The sequence below is a fragment of the Micromys minutus genome (assembly GCF_963924665.1).
Source record: "Micromys minutus genome assembly, chromosome: 3".
Lineage (NCBI taxonomy): Eukaryota > Metazoa > Chordata > Mammalia > Rodentia > Muridae > Micromys > Micromys minutus.
In genome coordinates, this window is record NC_137972.1 from 89,738,329 (window position 1) to 89,752,680 (window position 14,352).

Sequence of the window (14,352 nt, forward strand, 5' to 3'; positions counted from 1 at the left end):
TGTGTGTGTGAAGCTGGAGAGAGGGCTTAGTAGTTAAAAGCACTGGCTGTTGTTTTTGCAGAGGGTATTGGTTACTTATAAATGAATATTAACTTTAATGACTTTATTTTATTCTTAGCTATATGGGTGTTTTGCCTGCACATATGTATGTGTACCATGTGTGTGCAGTACTCTCAGAGGCCGGAAGACGGTGTCCAGATCATCTGAAACTGGAGGTAGAGAGAGTATTGAGCCACCGTGGGGGTGCTGGAGGCTGAATCCTGGTTCTCTAGAAGAGCAGCCAATGAGGGAGTGTTCTCTCCATCCTCATAAATCTTTTTTTGTTTTGTTTTGTTTTTTGTTTTTTTGAGACAGGGTTCTTAGTTGTCCCTCTGTAGACCAGGCTGGCCTCTAGCTCAGAGATTCATCTGCCTCTGCCTTACAAGTGTTAGGATTAAAGGCATGTGCTACCACTGCTAATAAGTCTTAAAGGAAAAAAAAAATCCATCCTGCTTGAGAAAGGAGGGAATGACAAGGGAGGGAGCAGATAAATCTAGATCTGTCAGAGGTGGGACTGAGTAGGTGCTCAATCAGTTCCTTACTAGTGTTTCTAAGAAGCAGTGGCCCTAATGTAGCTTACACAATCGGCTACAACTTAGATGTCCCACCTTAACTTTTTATCTTTCTCTCTCCTTTTTTTAAAAGTTAATTTATTTTATGTATGTGAGTCCACTGTAGCAGTCTTCAGTCACACCAGAAGAGGGCATCAGAACCCATTACAGAGGTTGTGAGTCACCATATGGTTGCTGGAGATCGAACTCAGGACCTCACAAAGAGCAGTCGGTGCTCTTAACCACTGAGCCATCTCTTCAGCTCCAACTTTTTCTCTTTCTATCCTTTCTTCCTTTTTTTTCTTTCTTTGTTAGCCCTGGCTATTCTAGAATTCCCTATGTAGACCAGGCTGATCTTGAACTCACAGAGCTCAATAGAGCAATTTCTTAACAATTTAGAATCTAAAGGGCTTTCCTTCCATCTCTCCCACATGCAGTCAGTGTTGAAAACTCCAAATCCTAATTATCTGAACTATTTAACTAATACATTTTCCCATTTATTCATTCATTCAACTGGTTACACAATGATTTTTAGTGGATGCCAGGTTCTAAAAATTAAAGCAGTGAACAAAGACAAAAACCCTACTCTATACTGCAATTGGGAGACTGAGAGATTACCAAGAGTTTGAGACTAGCCAGGCTGGGCTACAGAGTGAGAACTCTCAAATTAAAAAAAATGTAGGATCAGTAAGATTGCTTAGTGGTTAAAAGAGCCTGCTGACATACTTGATTGTTCAAGTTTATCCCAGGTAGAAGGCAAAGAGCTGACTCCTGCAAGGTTTTCTGATTTCCACCATGTAGCACACTTACACACACACACACACACACACACACACACACACACACACACACACACCATGAGGGCAGCAGGGGAGGGTCAGCCAATGACTGGGTGCTCGGCACAGTCAGGGAGGCCAGGCAGCCGCGGCAGTACTGAGGCTAAGATGGGTAGGTAGAAAAGTCCACTGCAGGAGGAGTAGGCACACACAGCCTGTGCAGATGCCAAGGTCCTGAAGCTGCCGTGACAGAGCTAAGGGAGACCAGGTGAGAGCAGGAAGAGAGAGAGGCAGGCACAGCAGGTTCAGGTTGGTGTGCTTTTGGTGCTGCTGAGGGAGTCTGGGTCTTAGAGTTTGGGAAGTCAGGGTAGGGAGTGGGCGGAGCATGGAAGGCACTCAGATGAGCTTCTCAGGAGCCCATGGACAATCCGCCTGGAGGCAGGAGAGGAGAAGCAGCCCAGGAGAGATAATGGACTCCAACACAAGCATGTGAAACTCGAGGACAGGGCTTTGTGAAGGCTTGGTGGACATGTCTCACCTCTGTGCCTCACACTTGCAGATGCTCTCTTTGCCCCAGTGCTTCTTGGCTTTTATGGCCCTCCTCCTTCGATTCATTTTATTGTTAATTACATATATACCTGTGTGTAATACGTACACATGACTGTAGGTTCTCACGGAGGCCAGGGGTGCTGGATCTCTCTTAGACTGGATTATGGTAGTGAATGGTGCTAGGCATGGATGCTGGGAACTGAATTTGGATACTCTGCAAGAGCATTCTTGCTCTTAACTGCTGAACCATCTCTGTAGCCTCTGGTCTTTCCCTGGTCTTCAGAAAAGACAGATAGTACTCACAGAGGACCGAGTCTGGGACTTAGCAGAGGCTGATGGGCAGCCTTTGAAGGTTCTGGAGGTGGAGCCGTTGGTGGCCCAGCATAAATCCTCACAGGCCTGAGGCTCTGCTGACTGAGCTCTCACTAGGAGGCCACTGTGAAATGTCACCGTGACCTAGTACTCTCTCCTCTCCTCTCAGGTCTTCCCTGATTACTCAAGGCTTGGAAAATATGAGGAGTGTTCATACTTTCTGCGGGCTCTACATAGATGGCCATGGTGCACACGTGTTCTATGTGTTGGGTGGGGTTGAGCAAGTGTGGGTTTCCCCTCCTTTGTTGCTCAAGGCTACTGGGCTGCCTGAACTTGCTTTCCAATACCACCTGCCCTGCTCCGGTCTCAAACATTCACCTCATATTTCCTCCATCCCACATACGCTTCCATTATTACACTACCACTCACTGCTTTCTCTGCCTAGCTCACTGTAACTCCAGTTTTTACTGTTACAACAAGCCCAGGAGGCTTTGTTAGTATCTCCTGGCTAGCCTGTGTCCATGGCCTCTATTACCCCAGACTAGCTCCCAGCCTCACAGTCTGAGCCAGGTCTGGAAGGAGGACAGGACCCAGGACAGAGCCGGCAAGCTGCAGGCAACAGCTTTGTAAGTCAGTGCCAGATGGCTCTTCAGCTGCTGGTTTCAGAACGGCATTCTCAATTTTTATAGGCAAATGGATTGGCTGAGCGGAGACCGAACCACTGGTGAAAACGGCGCATTCTCTGTACACTAGTGGAAGACATAGTGGGAGCTGGAGTACACCAGTGAGCTGAGCACTCAGGAAGTGTGGACCAAGAGTTCAAGGTTAGCTTTTATAAGCTAGAGGAGATCCAAAACAAACAACAAAACTCATTTTAAAAAAAGCCAACACCATAAAGAAGAGATGACCTCTAAGCCATGGCTGCCTGGACAGAGACTCATAGCATGCGGAAAAGGAAATGGCTGAAGAAAAGGAAGGCCAGGGTAATTTGGACGACACGCTCTGAGGAGTCTGGAGGCAGAGGCGGTAGGTGCAGTGCACTACAACCAAATGTACTCTGATGGAGGAAGATAAGGTCTTATGTGATCCTTGGTGGCTCAGAAGCCTAAGAGGGTTAGACCAGAACTAGTGCTCTAGAGAGATGACAGAGGCAGGCATATTTGCCTCTGTTTATACTTCTCTGTCCCTCTGTTCCCTAAATCTTTTTAAAATTAGGTCATATATGGCTCTGTATGTCAGACTGGCCTGCCTCTGCCTCTTCAGTGCTAGTATGAAAGGCATGTGACTCCATGTCTGGCTCTTTACTAAATGGTTTCTACATTTTTTTTCTAGGTATAGTTCTCCTGAGCCTTCTTGAATCTAAGCACACAGTCTCCTTAAATAGCTCCCCTTTCTTATCTTCTATCAAGGCAAGCAGATAACAGAATTTTCTTTAAAATCTGACATGTCAGTCTAGAGAGAGCCCATGTGATCAGGAGGGAAAGCCTGAGTAAAGCTGAGAGGGTAGAGGATGGCCCAGCCAGGGGAGAACGGCTCAGGACGCCAGCCCTTGTCTACTCCTGACCCACAGCTCCTGCAGCTCCCCAGGAACCTTTGTTCCCACCCAGAATGCTGTCTAACTGGAGTATCAGACAAACTTGTATTTTAAGCTTAAATATTGTTCCATATGGAATCCAGTCTGGAACATGCACAGGTGAGAGTAGGCTGTCAGGGTGAGGAGCTGCGAAGATGGCTCAAGGTATCTCTTGGGAACTAGAGCCCTTTCTTGTGCATTCCAAGATTCGTCTCTTCATTTTTTTATTTAGTTTTTGCTTCTCACGGCAGTGTTCTTTGTGTAGTCTTGGCTATCCTGAAATTTGCTCTGTAAAGCAGGCTGGCACAGAAAACTCAGAGGTCCATCTGCCTCTGCCTCCTGAGTGCTAGAGTGTGTGCCACCAGTAAGAATAAAGGAATGAGCGAGGTGTGGTGGAGCACACTTTTAGTTCCAGCATCCAGGAGAGAGAGCTAGCTCGTTCTTTCATACCCGTGTAGGCTGGGTCTGGCACAGAGTGGAAGTTAGAGGTAGGAGGCCTTGCTTTCAGACCTCTCTCTTTTTTTAAATTATATTTTTAAAGATTTATTTTATTTATATGAATACACTGTAGCTGTCTTCAGACACACCAGAAGAGGGCATCAGATCTTATTACAGATGGTTGTGAGCCACCATGTGGTTGCTGGGATTTGAATTCAGCATCTCTGGAAGAGCAGACAGTGGTCTAACCACTGAGCCATCTCTCCAGCCCTTAGGACCTCTCTTAAGTTCATATTGTGAAGGCTGAAGGAGCTCTAGGCACTGCTGCCGGCAACTGAATTTCGTCTTTCAGGCAGCCCAGATGGAGTGCTGCAGATAGAGAGCCAAGCAGCCTAAACATGAATGTCTCCAGGACAGCTATCCAAACACTGAGTTCTGTGCTCTGCGTTCCTGTTCTCTCCTCCTCCCTCCCTCCCTTCCTTTCAATTTTAGGTGATCGAGAGCTTCTCTGGCCTGCATATATGTCTGTGCACGTTGTGGAGGCCACATAGGGTACTGGAGCATCTGGAACTGAAGTTAAGTTACAGATGGTTCTGATGCTGCTGTAATCAAACCTACGTCCTCTGGAAGAGTCAGTGCTCTTAACCACTAAGCCATCTTTACCAGCACTCTGAGTTAAAATTCCTTTTGGGCCTTCCAGAATCATTAACCAATTCCTACTACAGATCTCCACATAAGTGTGAAGGGCATGAGAAGGTGCTGTGGTGTGAGGGAGCAGAGAGATCCAATGGTAGGACTGTGCTGTGCAGAGATCAAGCTAGAGTCTGGGCACTTCATCTGCTCCCACTGAGTGTGACAGTTCTGTCCTTCCCTCCTGTTCCTAGTGCTAAAGAACACTTCGTTCCACATCAGTGCTTTCCCACCACAATGGTAAGGCTGAGGATGAGGCTAAATGGTTAATTAAAACTTAAAATATTCACCATGTGGCATCTTACGGGAAGTTTACCAGCCCTGGTTATGGAGCAATACGGTACGGTACAAGGTGACAGACAAAGTACCTGTTGACTGGCAAGTGTTTCCTTGTGACATGGCTGTTGTCACAATTTCTGTGGCTGCTTCTCTGACGGGTTGTTCCTCACTCTGCAGAAGGGTGAGAACACACTTCCAGAGAGAAAGTGTGTCCTGCAATTCTGTGAAGAAAACCAAAGGGAATTAATTCATGTCAGCTGTAGTACCAGCACTAAGCATGCAGAAACACTGCTTCAGACTCAGGTGGGAGGAAGACATTTATGACGAATCGACGACATTCTTTTTTTTTCCTTGGTGGGGTGGTTACTGTAAGACTGGAATAATACTGGAACAGAGAGGACTCCACTGGGGAAGTTCTCTCTCTCTCTCTCTCTCTCTCTCTCTCTCTCTCTCTCTCTCTCTCTCTCTCTCTCAAGAAAGCCTTCTGTAGTCAACCAGCCTTAGGCACTCCAGAAGGTGCTGTCTGGCCTACAAGGCTCTGGGCAGCTCTCTCCAGTGTCATGATTTATGCAATAAAAATGTTTGTCATGTCTTTAATCCCAGCACTCAGAAAGCAGGCAGATGTCTGTGAGATCAAGGCTAGAGGTCGACATACAGAGTTCCGGGATGGCCAGGGCCATATAATGAGAGCCTGTGTCAGCAAGAAAAGACAATGGAAGGCTGGTGGACATACAGTTGTCCCAGCCTTGGCTATGTAGTGAATTCAAGGCCAGCTTGAGCTACATGGGGAGACCTTGTCTTAAAAAACCAAAGTGAGCTTTGTACTTTGCAGAAACTAGTTTAGTGTTTGAGAGATTGTGAGAACTTATCAATTACGGAAAGCAAAGTGTTAATATGTCTGGGGACAAGAATCAAAAGTGGGAAAGGCACATGGAAAAGGGCCACCCTCAATTACATGTCTCTGGGGCCCGCTTTTGCTACTGTTGTCTCTTAGCACCTCGTCTGCAGGTTACCATGTGGTACTGATATGGACAGATGGAAAGATGGGATGTGCTCTGAGCAGCACCAAGGGCAAGTCAAGTAGATTAGTAAAAGGTTAAAATGGAGCCCAGTGCTGCAGGAGCCGTGGGGATGGGCTACAGAGAGACTTTAGGAGAGAGAAGCAGCAGAGATGGCGAGGGCAGGTCTGTGGAGGGTCTTGTTTGAGGGCAGTGGTGGAATCCACCCAGCATGCTTCTAAAGGCAGCAGTCTGAGCGCCCCGCCCCCACAAACAGTGCCATCTAAAGTAGCTCTCTTCACCTCCCAGGTCAGGCTGTAACCTTTACAGACTCTACACTTCTATCCTTTTAATTTTGAGACTGGGTTTCTAGCAGCCCACGGTGGCCTCAGATGGCCTTGAACTCCTGAAATCCTCCTGCTCCTATCTCCCAAAGGCTATGACTCCAGGTGTGTGCCAAAGAATCCATCTTGAGTTTTGTCTGTACCACGGGCATCTGACCCCTAGACTCCTCTCCTCAGTCCACTTCGGCCTGGCTGGTTGCAGTTCCCCATGTGCACACGGCCACCCCCAGGACCAGATGCTGACACAGACACAACTCAATTCCACACAAAACTTCAGGTCCTTTTACACAAATTTACTTGTTTGAGTGACAGAGTAACCAAAGTTGTACAGGAAAATGTGCTGCAAGACAGCATTGCCCTTACTGAGAATGCTTGACCCAAGAGAGAACAAACTGCCCCCGAGAGAGGAGTTTCACCGCGCTGTCTAGGCCAGTTCTCTGGCCTCAGCCTCTCAGGCAGCTAGCCTGACCTAACCAGAGTCTGTTAGCCTTTTCTCCCATCATTAAGACATAACAGGAGGGTCGCTGATGATGTCACTTCCCAGACAAAGGCTGCGCTTCGTAGGTCCTGACTGTTCATGCTTGCTGTTCAGTGTTAACACCTGAAAACTGATTCTTTCCCCAGCCCTACAACAAAACTGAAAGCTCCTTGGAGCTGGCCCTGCCTGATTCTTCAGGGTAAGCATGGAAGCATAGAGAGAGACAGACAGTGATGAGCTGATGGGAAGTGAGCACCTCATAGTAAGTAATGAGTCCACATGCAGAAGAGGGTGGGGTCTGTGCTGGAGCTAGCTCTGTTCCTGGTTTTCCTTTAACTAACCCTATGTTTATAAATCAAAATGACTCCAAAGCAGCACAATACAGAAAAATCACCCCCCCCCCCCCCCGTGCATCGTCTCCAAGGCTTTCCATTTTCCTCAGCATGGTTGGCACAAAGCTTTCCGCATCACTGCTCTCTGGGTATGGAGTGCAGTGAGGGAGGAGCCAGTTTAGAAGCCATACGAGAGCTGCACAACACCTGACTGAAACAGTGCCTTTTATATTGTATTTCAGGGCCGATTTCAAGTTCAGTTCAGCAGCAAAGGGACCCAGCAGCCTACAGGGACATCAGTTAGAAGCCTGAAGTCAGCATCAGCACCACAGAGACTACTGGACAGTACTTCCTGGTGTCTTTCAAGGAAGTCCTTTCTGGCTTCCTGGAAGTGGCTATGTTTTGAAAGGTAAACAAGTCAATCAAGCAGGGGTTGTTTATAGAGAACTGATCCCTACTGAAGACAAATAGGCCCGAGGAAGAGATAAATGATGAGGCAGTAGGGTGGGCCAGGGGTAAAACAGAAAAACAGAAAGGGCCTAGTGAGCCATGTTAAAGGATGTGTAGGTGGAGCCTGAGACAACAGGAACCCACTCAAAACTCTGCAGCAGCCGAGCAGGTTGGTGTACACTGATAATGCCAGTACCTGGGAGGCTGAGACAGAAGGAATTTCTCAAATTCAAGGTTCTCATGGGCTACATAGTGTCACTGTCTCAAATGAAGGTTTTAAGTAATGGTCTACCAAAAGGGTCAAAATTACAGATAGGAAAGACTGCAAAACTCATGGGTGCTCTGAAAAAACTGTATGTAGAATGGCTTGAGTGGTAAGAGAAGGCAAAGAAAAGAAGCAGCCATTGGTAAGAAATATTCAGAGTATGAACTACATGGATAAAGTACCCTGGAAACATGTAAAAGCATCACACATGATACCATTCCCTGCCCCTTCAAGACAAGGTTTTTCTGTGTAGCCCTTGGCTCTCCTGGAACTTGCTCTTAGACTAGATTGGCTTCAAACTAATAGAGATCTTCCTGCCTCTGTCAACTGAGTGTTGGGATAGAAGACATGCACCACCAGCACCTAGCTAAGCACCCCTTCTTTTAGCCTGAAATCTGTCTCTTCTTGTGTTCGCTGAGTTGGGTGCAGGGGCCTTGCTTAGCACACTTACCTAGAACAGGATAGGGACTGGTGAGGAACAGGGGTGTGGTACTTGTGAGGACTTCAGCAACAGCCAATCTAGATGCAGTAGGAAGATGGTCTCCACAGGACCAGACAACCACCTGGACCCACTGCCTTAGCTCAGGAGCAACTGAGTCCTTGTTCTGAAAACACAAAAGGAGAGAAGGGTTCCATGAGTGGTACCTACAGCCCCAGGAAGCAACAACATCCTAGTACCCACTGGGAGTAAAGCCCTACTGTTTTCAATAACAGGAGCTTTTTTTTTTTTTTTTTTTTTTTAAAGATAAAAACATTATTACATTAAATACAGGTTTGTTGGGAAGCTGCTCTTGGGCGGGCAAGTTCACTGGTTCAAAGGACTGAGGCTAGGGAAGTGGCCAGGGGGAGAGAGAAGAGGAAGTGGGAAGAGAAAGAAAGGCCACTAGTGGGGGGGGGCAGAGAGGGAGGGAGGGAGGTGAGAGAGAGTTAGTAACAAGAGCTTTATTGGTGCATAATGCACAATTTTCTTTTGCACCTCTGACTGACACCTCAGACTGAACGTGTCTGTGGCACCTCATGATGCTGATTTGTGGTTTGTGTGATGTTCAGGTCAGGTAAGCACAGCGACTTCTGTAGTCACCTTCAGAGCACTTACTGCCACTCCCCATCCTCTGTCCCCTTAGCTCTGGTCCTTATTCTCTGTCTGGCTCTATGGGTCTGCCTGATTCTGTGATCGTCTTTCTGTGAGTAGCTTCTTTTTTACACACCGATGTCTTCCTTTCTTCTAGAAAGATCTCATATAGCACAGGCTGGTCACAGACTCTTTATTCTGCCTTCTGCCTCCCAAGTGCTGGAATTACAGGTACACCACCAACCCAGCACTAAGAGTTCTAGGCTTTATTTCTTTTCAAGGTCAAATAAGATTGTACTCTGAATTTTGGCATTTGGTTTATTTTCAGTGCTTACACTCATTTTTACACTCACTTTTCCTAGAGAGGAGATTCTCATTTCATGTGACTTCCTGGAGCACTTTGGAGGTCATGCTGAAATCAAACTGCTGTGGTGACATGCTCTTGAGAGTGGAGCCCTTGTGAATTCATGGATAAATGCTGTCGTCTCCAGGCTGGGCTAATCATGACAGGAATGGCTCTGTTGTACAAGTCAATTCTCCCATCTGTTTGTCTGTCTGTCCCCTTTCTTCACACGTTCTCACATGTACCACATTCTGCCATATCTACGTCTTATTAGGCAGTGAAAAGACCCTCTATGGAAGTCTCAAAGTGGGAGAAAGAAATGTTTTCATTCATTAAGTCCACCACAGGAGAACAAGAGAGCAGTATTCCAAGACACTTAAAGGGAGCTGACGGTCTTTAACTGTACCACATGAGCCTACGATTTCTCTGACTGCTCTGGAGCAATGCCTCTATGGGTCTGAGCTGAGGTTCTCAGCTGCTGACACCAGCTCCCTCCCCAGAGCTTCAGTGTTTCTCCATGTCTGTCTACTGTTCTGTGGATTTTTCTCTCCCTAGAAAATGTTCTCAGTTTTATGGGCTAATACTTGATTCCAGTTCCAAGCAGCTGGATGTAGACACAAGTGTGGAGAGGGCTGCAGACTGCTCTCTCCAGCTTTGCTTCTGTGTCTGCACTGCTGCCTTAGAACTCGGGTTTACTGTGGTTTGCTGTTGCAGTTTGTTTCCTGAGACAGCATCTCTCTGTGTAACTGCTTTTTGTGGTCTTTATGCCTCAGCCTCAAGAGTGCTGGAATGACAGGGGTAGGCTTTTGTTTTGTTATAGTGCTGGGGAAGAAACCTGGTGCATGCTAGGCTACTTTTGCTACTGAGCTATAGTCCCAGATCTCTTTATCTTTTAAACAAATCATGTCTTTCCATATCTCTCCTACCATTCCAAACAGGGTTTCTTGCTTTTTTTTTTTTTTTACTTATTTATTTAAAATTTTTTTTATCTCCTGTGACCTAGGTTTGATTCTTGGTCATGCCTTTAAATGACAGAGCTAAGGAGTCTTGCTTGCTAATGCTAACCCTGGGGTTTTACCCTGACCCAACTTTGGGCAATCTGATCTTAAACAACCTCCTCTCTCCAGTGCTCCTCAGCCAGCAAGCACTCCTTCCTTCCCCTTGGGTTCTGAGTCCCGTCCTTTGCCACAGTGACCCAGCAGTCTCTTTCTCTCAGTAGCCTGTGCATCTCCGCATCTCCAGCATGTGACTTGGTGCTAGCTTCCCTGTGACCATGCAGAACCCAGGAACACAAGAGACGAGGTGCTTGTCCTGCAGACTGGCCACTGTCTACTTCTATCCTGAGACTGAGCTCTCTTTTTAAATTAATAATTCAATAAATTATTAATTTAAATTGATATAATTTTCTATATAATTTTATAGGTGTATATAATGCATTCTTATTGCTTTCATCCCACTCTCTCTCTTCTCCTTCCATGTTCTGTGCCCCCCCTTCTTCCCACACCTGAGATTTGTTTTATTTGTGTTCCCCTGGGTTTGATCAGTACCATCTGTGTGATCTTAGTACTGAAACTATCCACTGGAGTCTGGTGGGTTCACTGTGCCTACACAACTTAAAATGAGTCTACTTTAAAAAAAATTAATTAATTTATTATATGTAAGTACACTGTCACTATTTTCATACACACCAGAAGAGGTCATTAGATCTCATTACAGACGGTTGTGGTTGCTGGGATTTGAACTCAGGACCTCTGGTAGAGCAGTCAGTGCTCTTAACTGCTGAGCCATCTCTTCAGTTTATGAGTCTACTTTCTCAGAGTCCATTAGTAGCCTATGATTCAAGGGATAGAGCCCCTCCCCTACTCACGACTGGACTGCTATGAGGACTTGTTATGCAGGCCTTGGATAAGTAAACGCAGCTACTGTGGGTTTGGAATTCTACTGCTGTGCTGTGTCTGGAGAATGGGTCTTTCCTGCCTTCTGTCTTGCAGCTCTTACATTCTTTCTGCCCCTATTCTGCAATGATTGCTGAACCTTGGTACTATGCCTCTCATATACATGTATGCATTTCCTACAAAGCTGTTTTGCTTACTTTGGCTCCCCTTCACCTTCAAAGAGCATGTGGAACAGGTAGGACACACGTGGAACCTGGTTCAAATACTGCCCAGCTACACAGTAGGACACCTACCCCACCTTCAGCCAGTGTAAAATATCATCAGACTTATTAGTTTATAAATTGTAATGCTAAATATTCTTAGAATTGACTCTATGAATCTGAACTGAGGTTCTCAGCTGCTGATACTAGCTCCTGAGTACAGTCTAGTACAGAAATGGGGAGGAAGCAATGGCCGTGTGTGTGCTGGGGACTGTCACTCTGAAAGGCTCTAGTCAAAAATGGCTAAAACAAGAGAGAAAAAAACATAAGTTCAGAGTCCTTGCACGTGATTCCCAAAGTAAGACTTCAGCACAAGTGACATTTCTACGATCATGCCTACTAGGATTGTTACCTTTTACTGATACCCTTGGGGTAAAATCCCAGGCCTCAGGACAAGTACAGAATTAGCCTCACCTTCTCACAACTCTGCACATGGTAGGCAATTATTTTGGAGGCAAGCCTCAGAGATACACCTTGGATTTCAGATCTGGAAAATAGAAGAAAATTAACACATAGGCACACACATGCCCACAAATTCTCAACAACTACCACATACACAAGTCAGGTAAAACACTTAAGATGAGAAAGGGTATTACATAACCCAAACTAGCCTCAGACTCATTGTGCACACAAGGCTGACCTTGGACGTCTGATCCTCGAATCTCTACCTCCCTCTGTACTGGGATTGCAGGTGTGTGTGCTACTACTCTGATTTTTGTGGTGCTAGGAGTTAGCTAGGGCTTTGCAGATGCTAGATAAGCACTCAGCCAACTGAGCTATATCTCCAGGCCCAAATTTAACACATTTTATGTACAAATGCTTATGTGGACAGTTCATGATATTTGTAGATTTGTTTCCTGCTTCTACAACAGCTTATACTTTTTGATTCCTAGTGTGAAAACCTGACACTTCTGTCAGTAGAGTTTAGAACACAGCTCCTAGGCTGAGGCTTAGAAGGAAGCTCAGTATCTGAGCTCTTAGGGAGTACAGTGAGCAGGCTCCCTGTATAATGACTGAAGGGATATAGTATACCAAGACTGCACAAAATCCCTGGGGCAAACCTGTCATTGGAAGCAATATCCATAGTCCAGATCAGGAACTCCTTTGGGGAGAGGTGAACATAGCATTCTGTTTGGGGAAGCCATTCACTGGGATTCAAGTGATAGAGAATCTTCAGGACCTATGAGTCAAATGCAAGAAAACAAGGTAAAGAAATACACCGGGGAAAGTCTTGTGCTCCTAAGTCAAGATTGCTTTTAACAATAAGGAAGGGAGATCTAGGGGGAATCTATTTTCAGAAGGCCACCAAATTTCACTGACTTCTTTCCTTCCTAACATCTTTGAGAAACTGAGGAAGGGTAGAGCAATGACAAGCCTGAGGGTCCTTGGTGACCCAACATCAAAGATAGCTGCCCATACGGTCTCACATATGCTAGAGCAAACAGATTTCCTTCCCTCCTTTTTACTATTTAATTTTGAGACAGGGTCTCACTAAGTACTCAGGCTACCTTTGAACCTTTGAACTTGTAGCTCAGTTATCTCCCAGTCTCCTTAATATCTGAATTGCACGTTCATTTTAACTAGACTTTCCAGGTAGCCGTCTGCCTGTAAAAAAGACCCCTGACCTGTGTGCAGCTAATGAAGGCCAGAGATGGCATCAGTTGTTTCCCTTCACCATTCTCTGTGGTCTCTCACTGCCCTTGGTTTGGCCAGTCTCTCCAGCCAGCTTTCCCCAGAACCCCATCTTCATCCCCGTGTGCTGGCATAACAGGTGGGCTGCAAACCCAGTTGGCATTGACATCGGTGCTGGAGATCTGAATTTTGGTCCTCAGGCTTGTGTGGAAGCACTACCCACAGTACTGTCTCTTCACCCACACAGGCAATTTCCAATGACTTTCCTGAAGGCAGAGTGGTTTGACCTATCACCAATAAATCTTTGTAAGTACCACTGGCATCTTAGGGCTCTCTATATAAGCCAAGCAATGTATAGAGCCCTGATCTTTGGGATGCTAAGCTACTCTCTGTTGCCCCAGATAGTACAGGCCTGACTTGATCTCATTTGTATCTTCCTGGTGGTTTCTAAAATGTAGGACAGACGGTGTCAGTGCAGCAGAGAGCCTACCCTGCAGAAACATCCTGGGTGGTTTTCCTTCATTGCCAGCAGCAGGAACTCCTCTCCCATACTGTAGAGCAAGGGAGGCGGCCCGTTCTGTCCCTGTTCAGAGGATGTTGCCCTCTCCAGCAGAGCATCCAGGGCTAGCAGGCGCACTTCAGGAAAGGAAGACTCCAGAAGCTGAGAAAAGGAGAGAGGAATGGCAGTTGCCTGCCCTTGAGCTTCAGCCAGCGATGCCCACACTTCAGGGATGGCTAGTTTGGTAAGACTCTGCAGGTACTGGGGCAGGCCTGGAACCTTGAATGTCCAGGGGAACCCCGTAATCAGCTCTGATTCCAAGATAACTCTTCTCACATCTTCCCAGAAGCCAAGACTCTCCAGAGCTAGAAGTAAAAAAGCAGAGAAAGAAGTAGTAATTTCATTTCTTTTCTTTTCTTTTTCCAGAAAAGGATACACGGGAATGGGAACCATCTTAGAAAATGATCCCCCTGCACCTCTTCTGGACACCCAACAAATGCAAACCTTAACTGAAAGCCCCAGAAATGCCCAGGGGAAAAGTCCAGACTTCCTGTAGGACTTGGGTTCCCCTGTAATG

General features: G+C 46.3%; 1 protein-coding gene across 2 annotated transcripts in view; it reads right to left on the reverse strand.

Annotated features, from left to right (window-relative positions):
* THADA (THADA armadillo repeat containing) overlaps positions 1 to 14,352 on the reverse strand; it is a 264,934-nt gene that overhangs the window by 28,114 nt on the left and 222,468 nt on the right. For both annotated transcript variants that reach the window (XM_080914535.1, XM_080914534.1), the window contains exons 31-35: positions 13,767 to 14,140; positions 12,706 to 12,824; positions 12,059 to 12,131; positions 8,526 to 8,679; positions 5,297 to 5,428 (exon numbers count right to left, since the gene is read on the reverse strand). In XM_080914535.1, the coding sequence (XP_080770661.1) occupies positions 5,297 to 5,428; positions 8,526 to 8,679; positions 12,059 to 12,131; positions 12,706 to 12,824; positions 13,767 to 14,140 (852 nt within the window). The remainder of the gene's footprint in view (positions 1 to 5,296; positions 5,429 to 8,525; positions 8,680 to 12,058; positions 12,132 to 12,705; positions 12,825 to 13,766; positions 14,141 to 14,352) is intronic.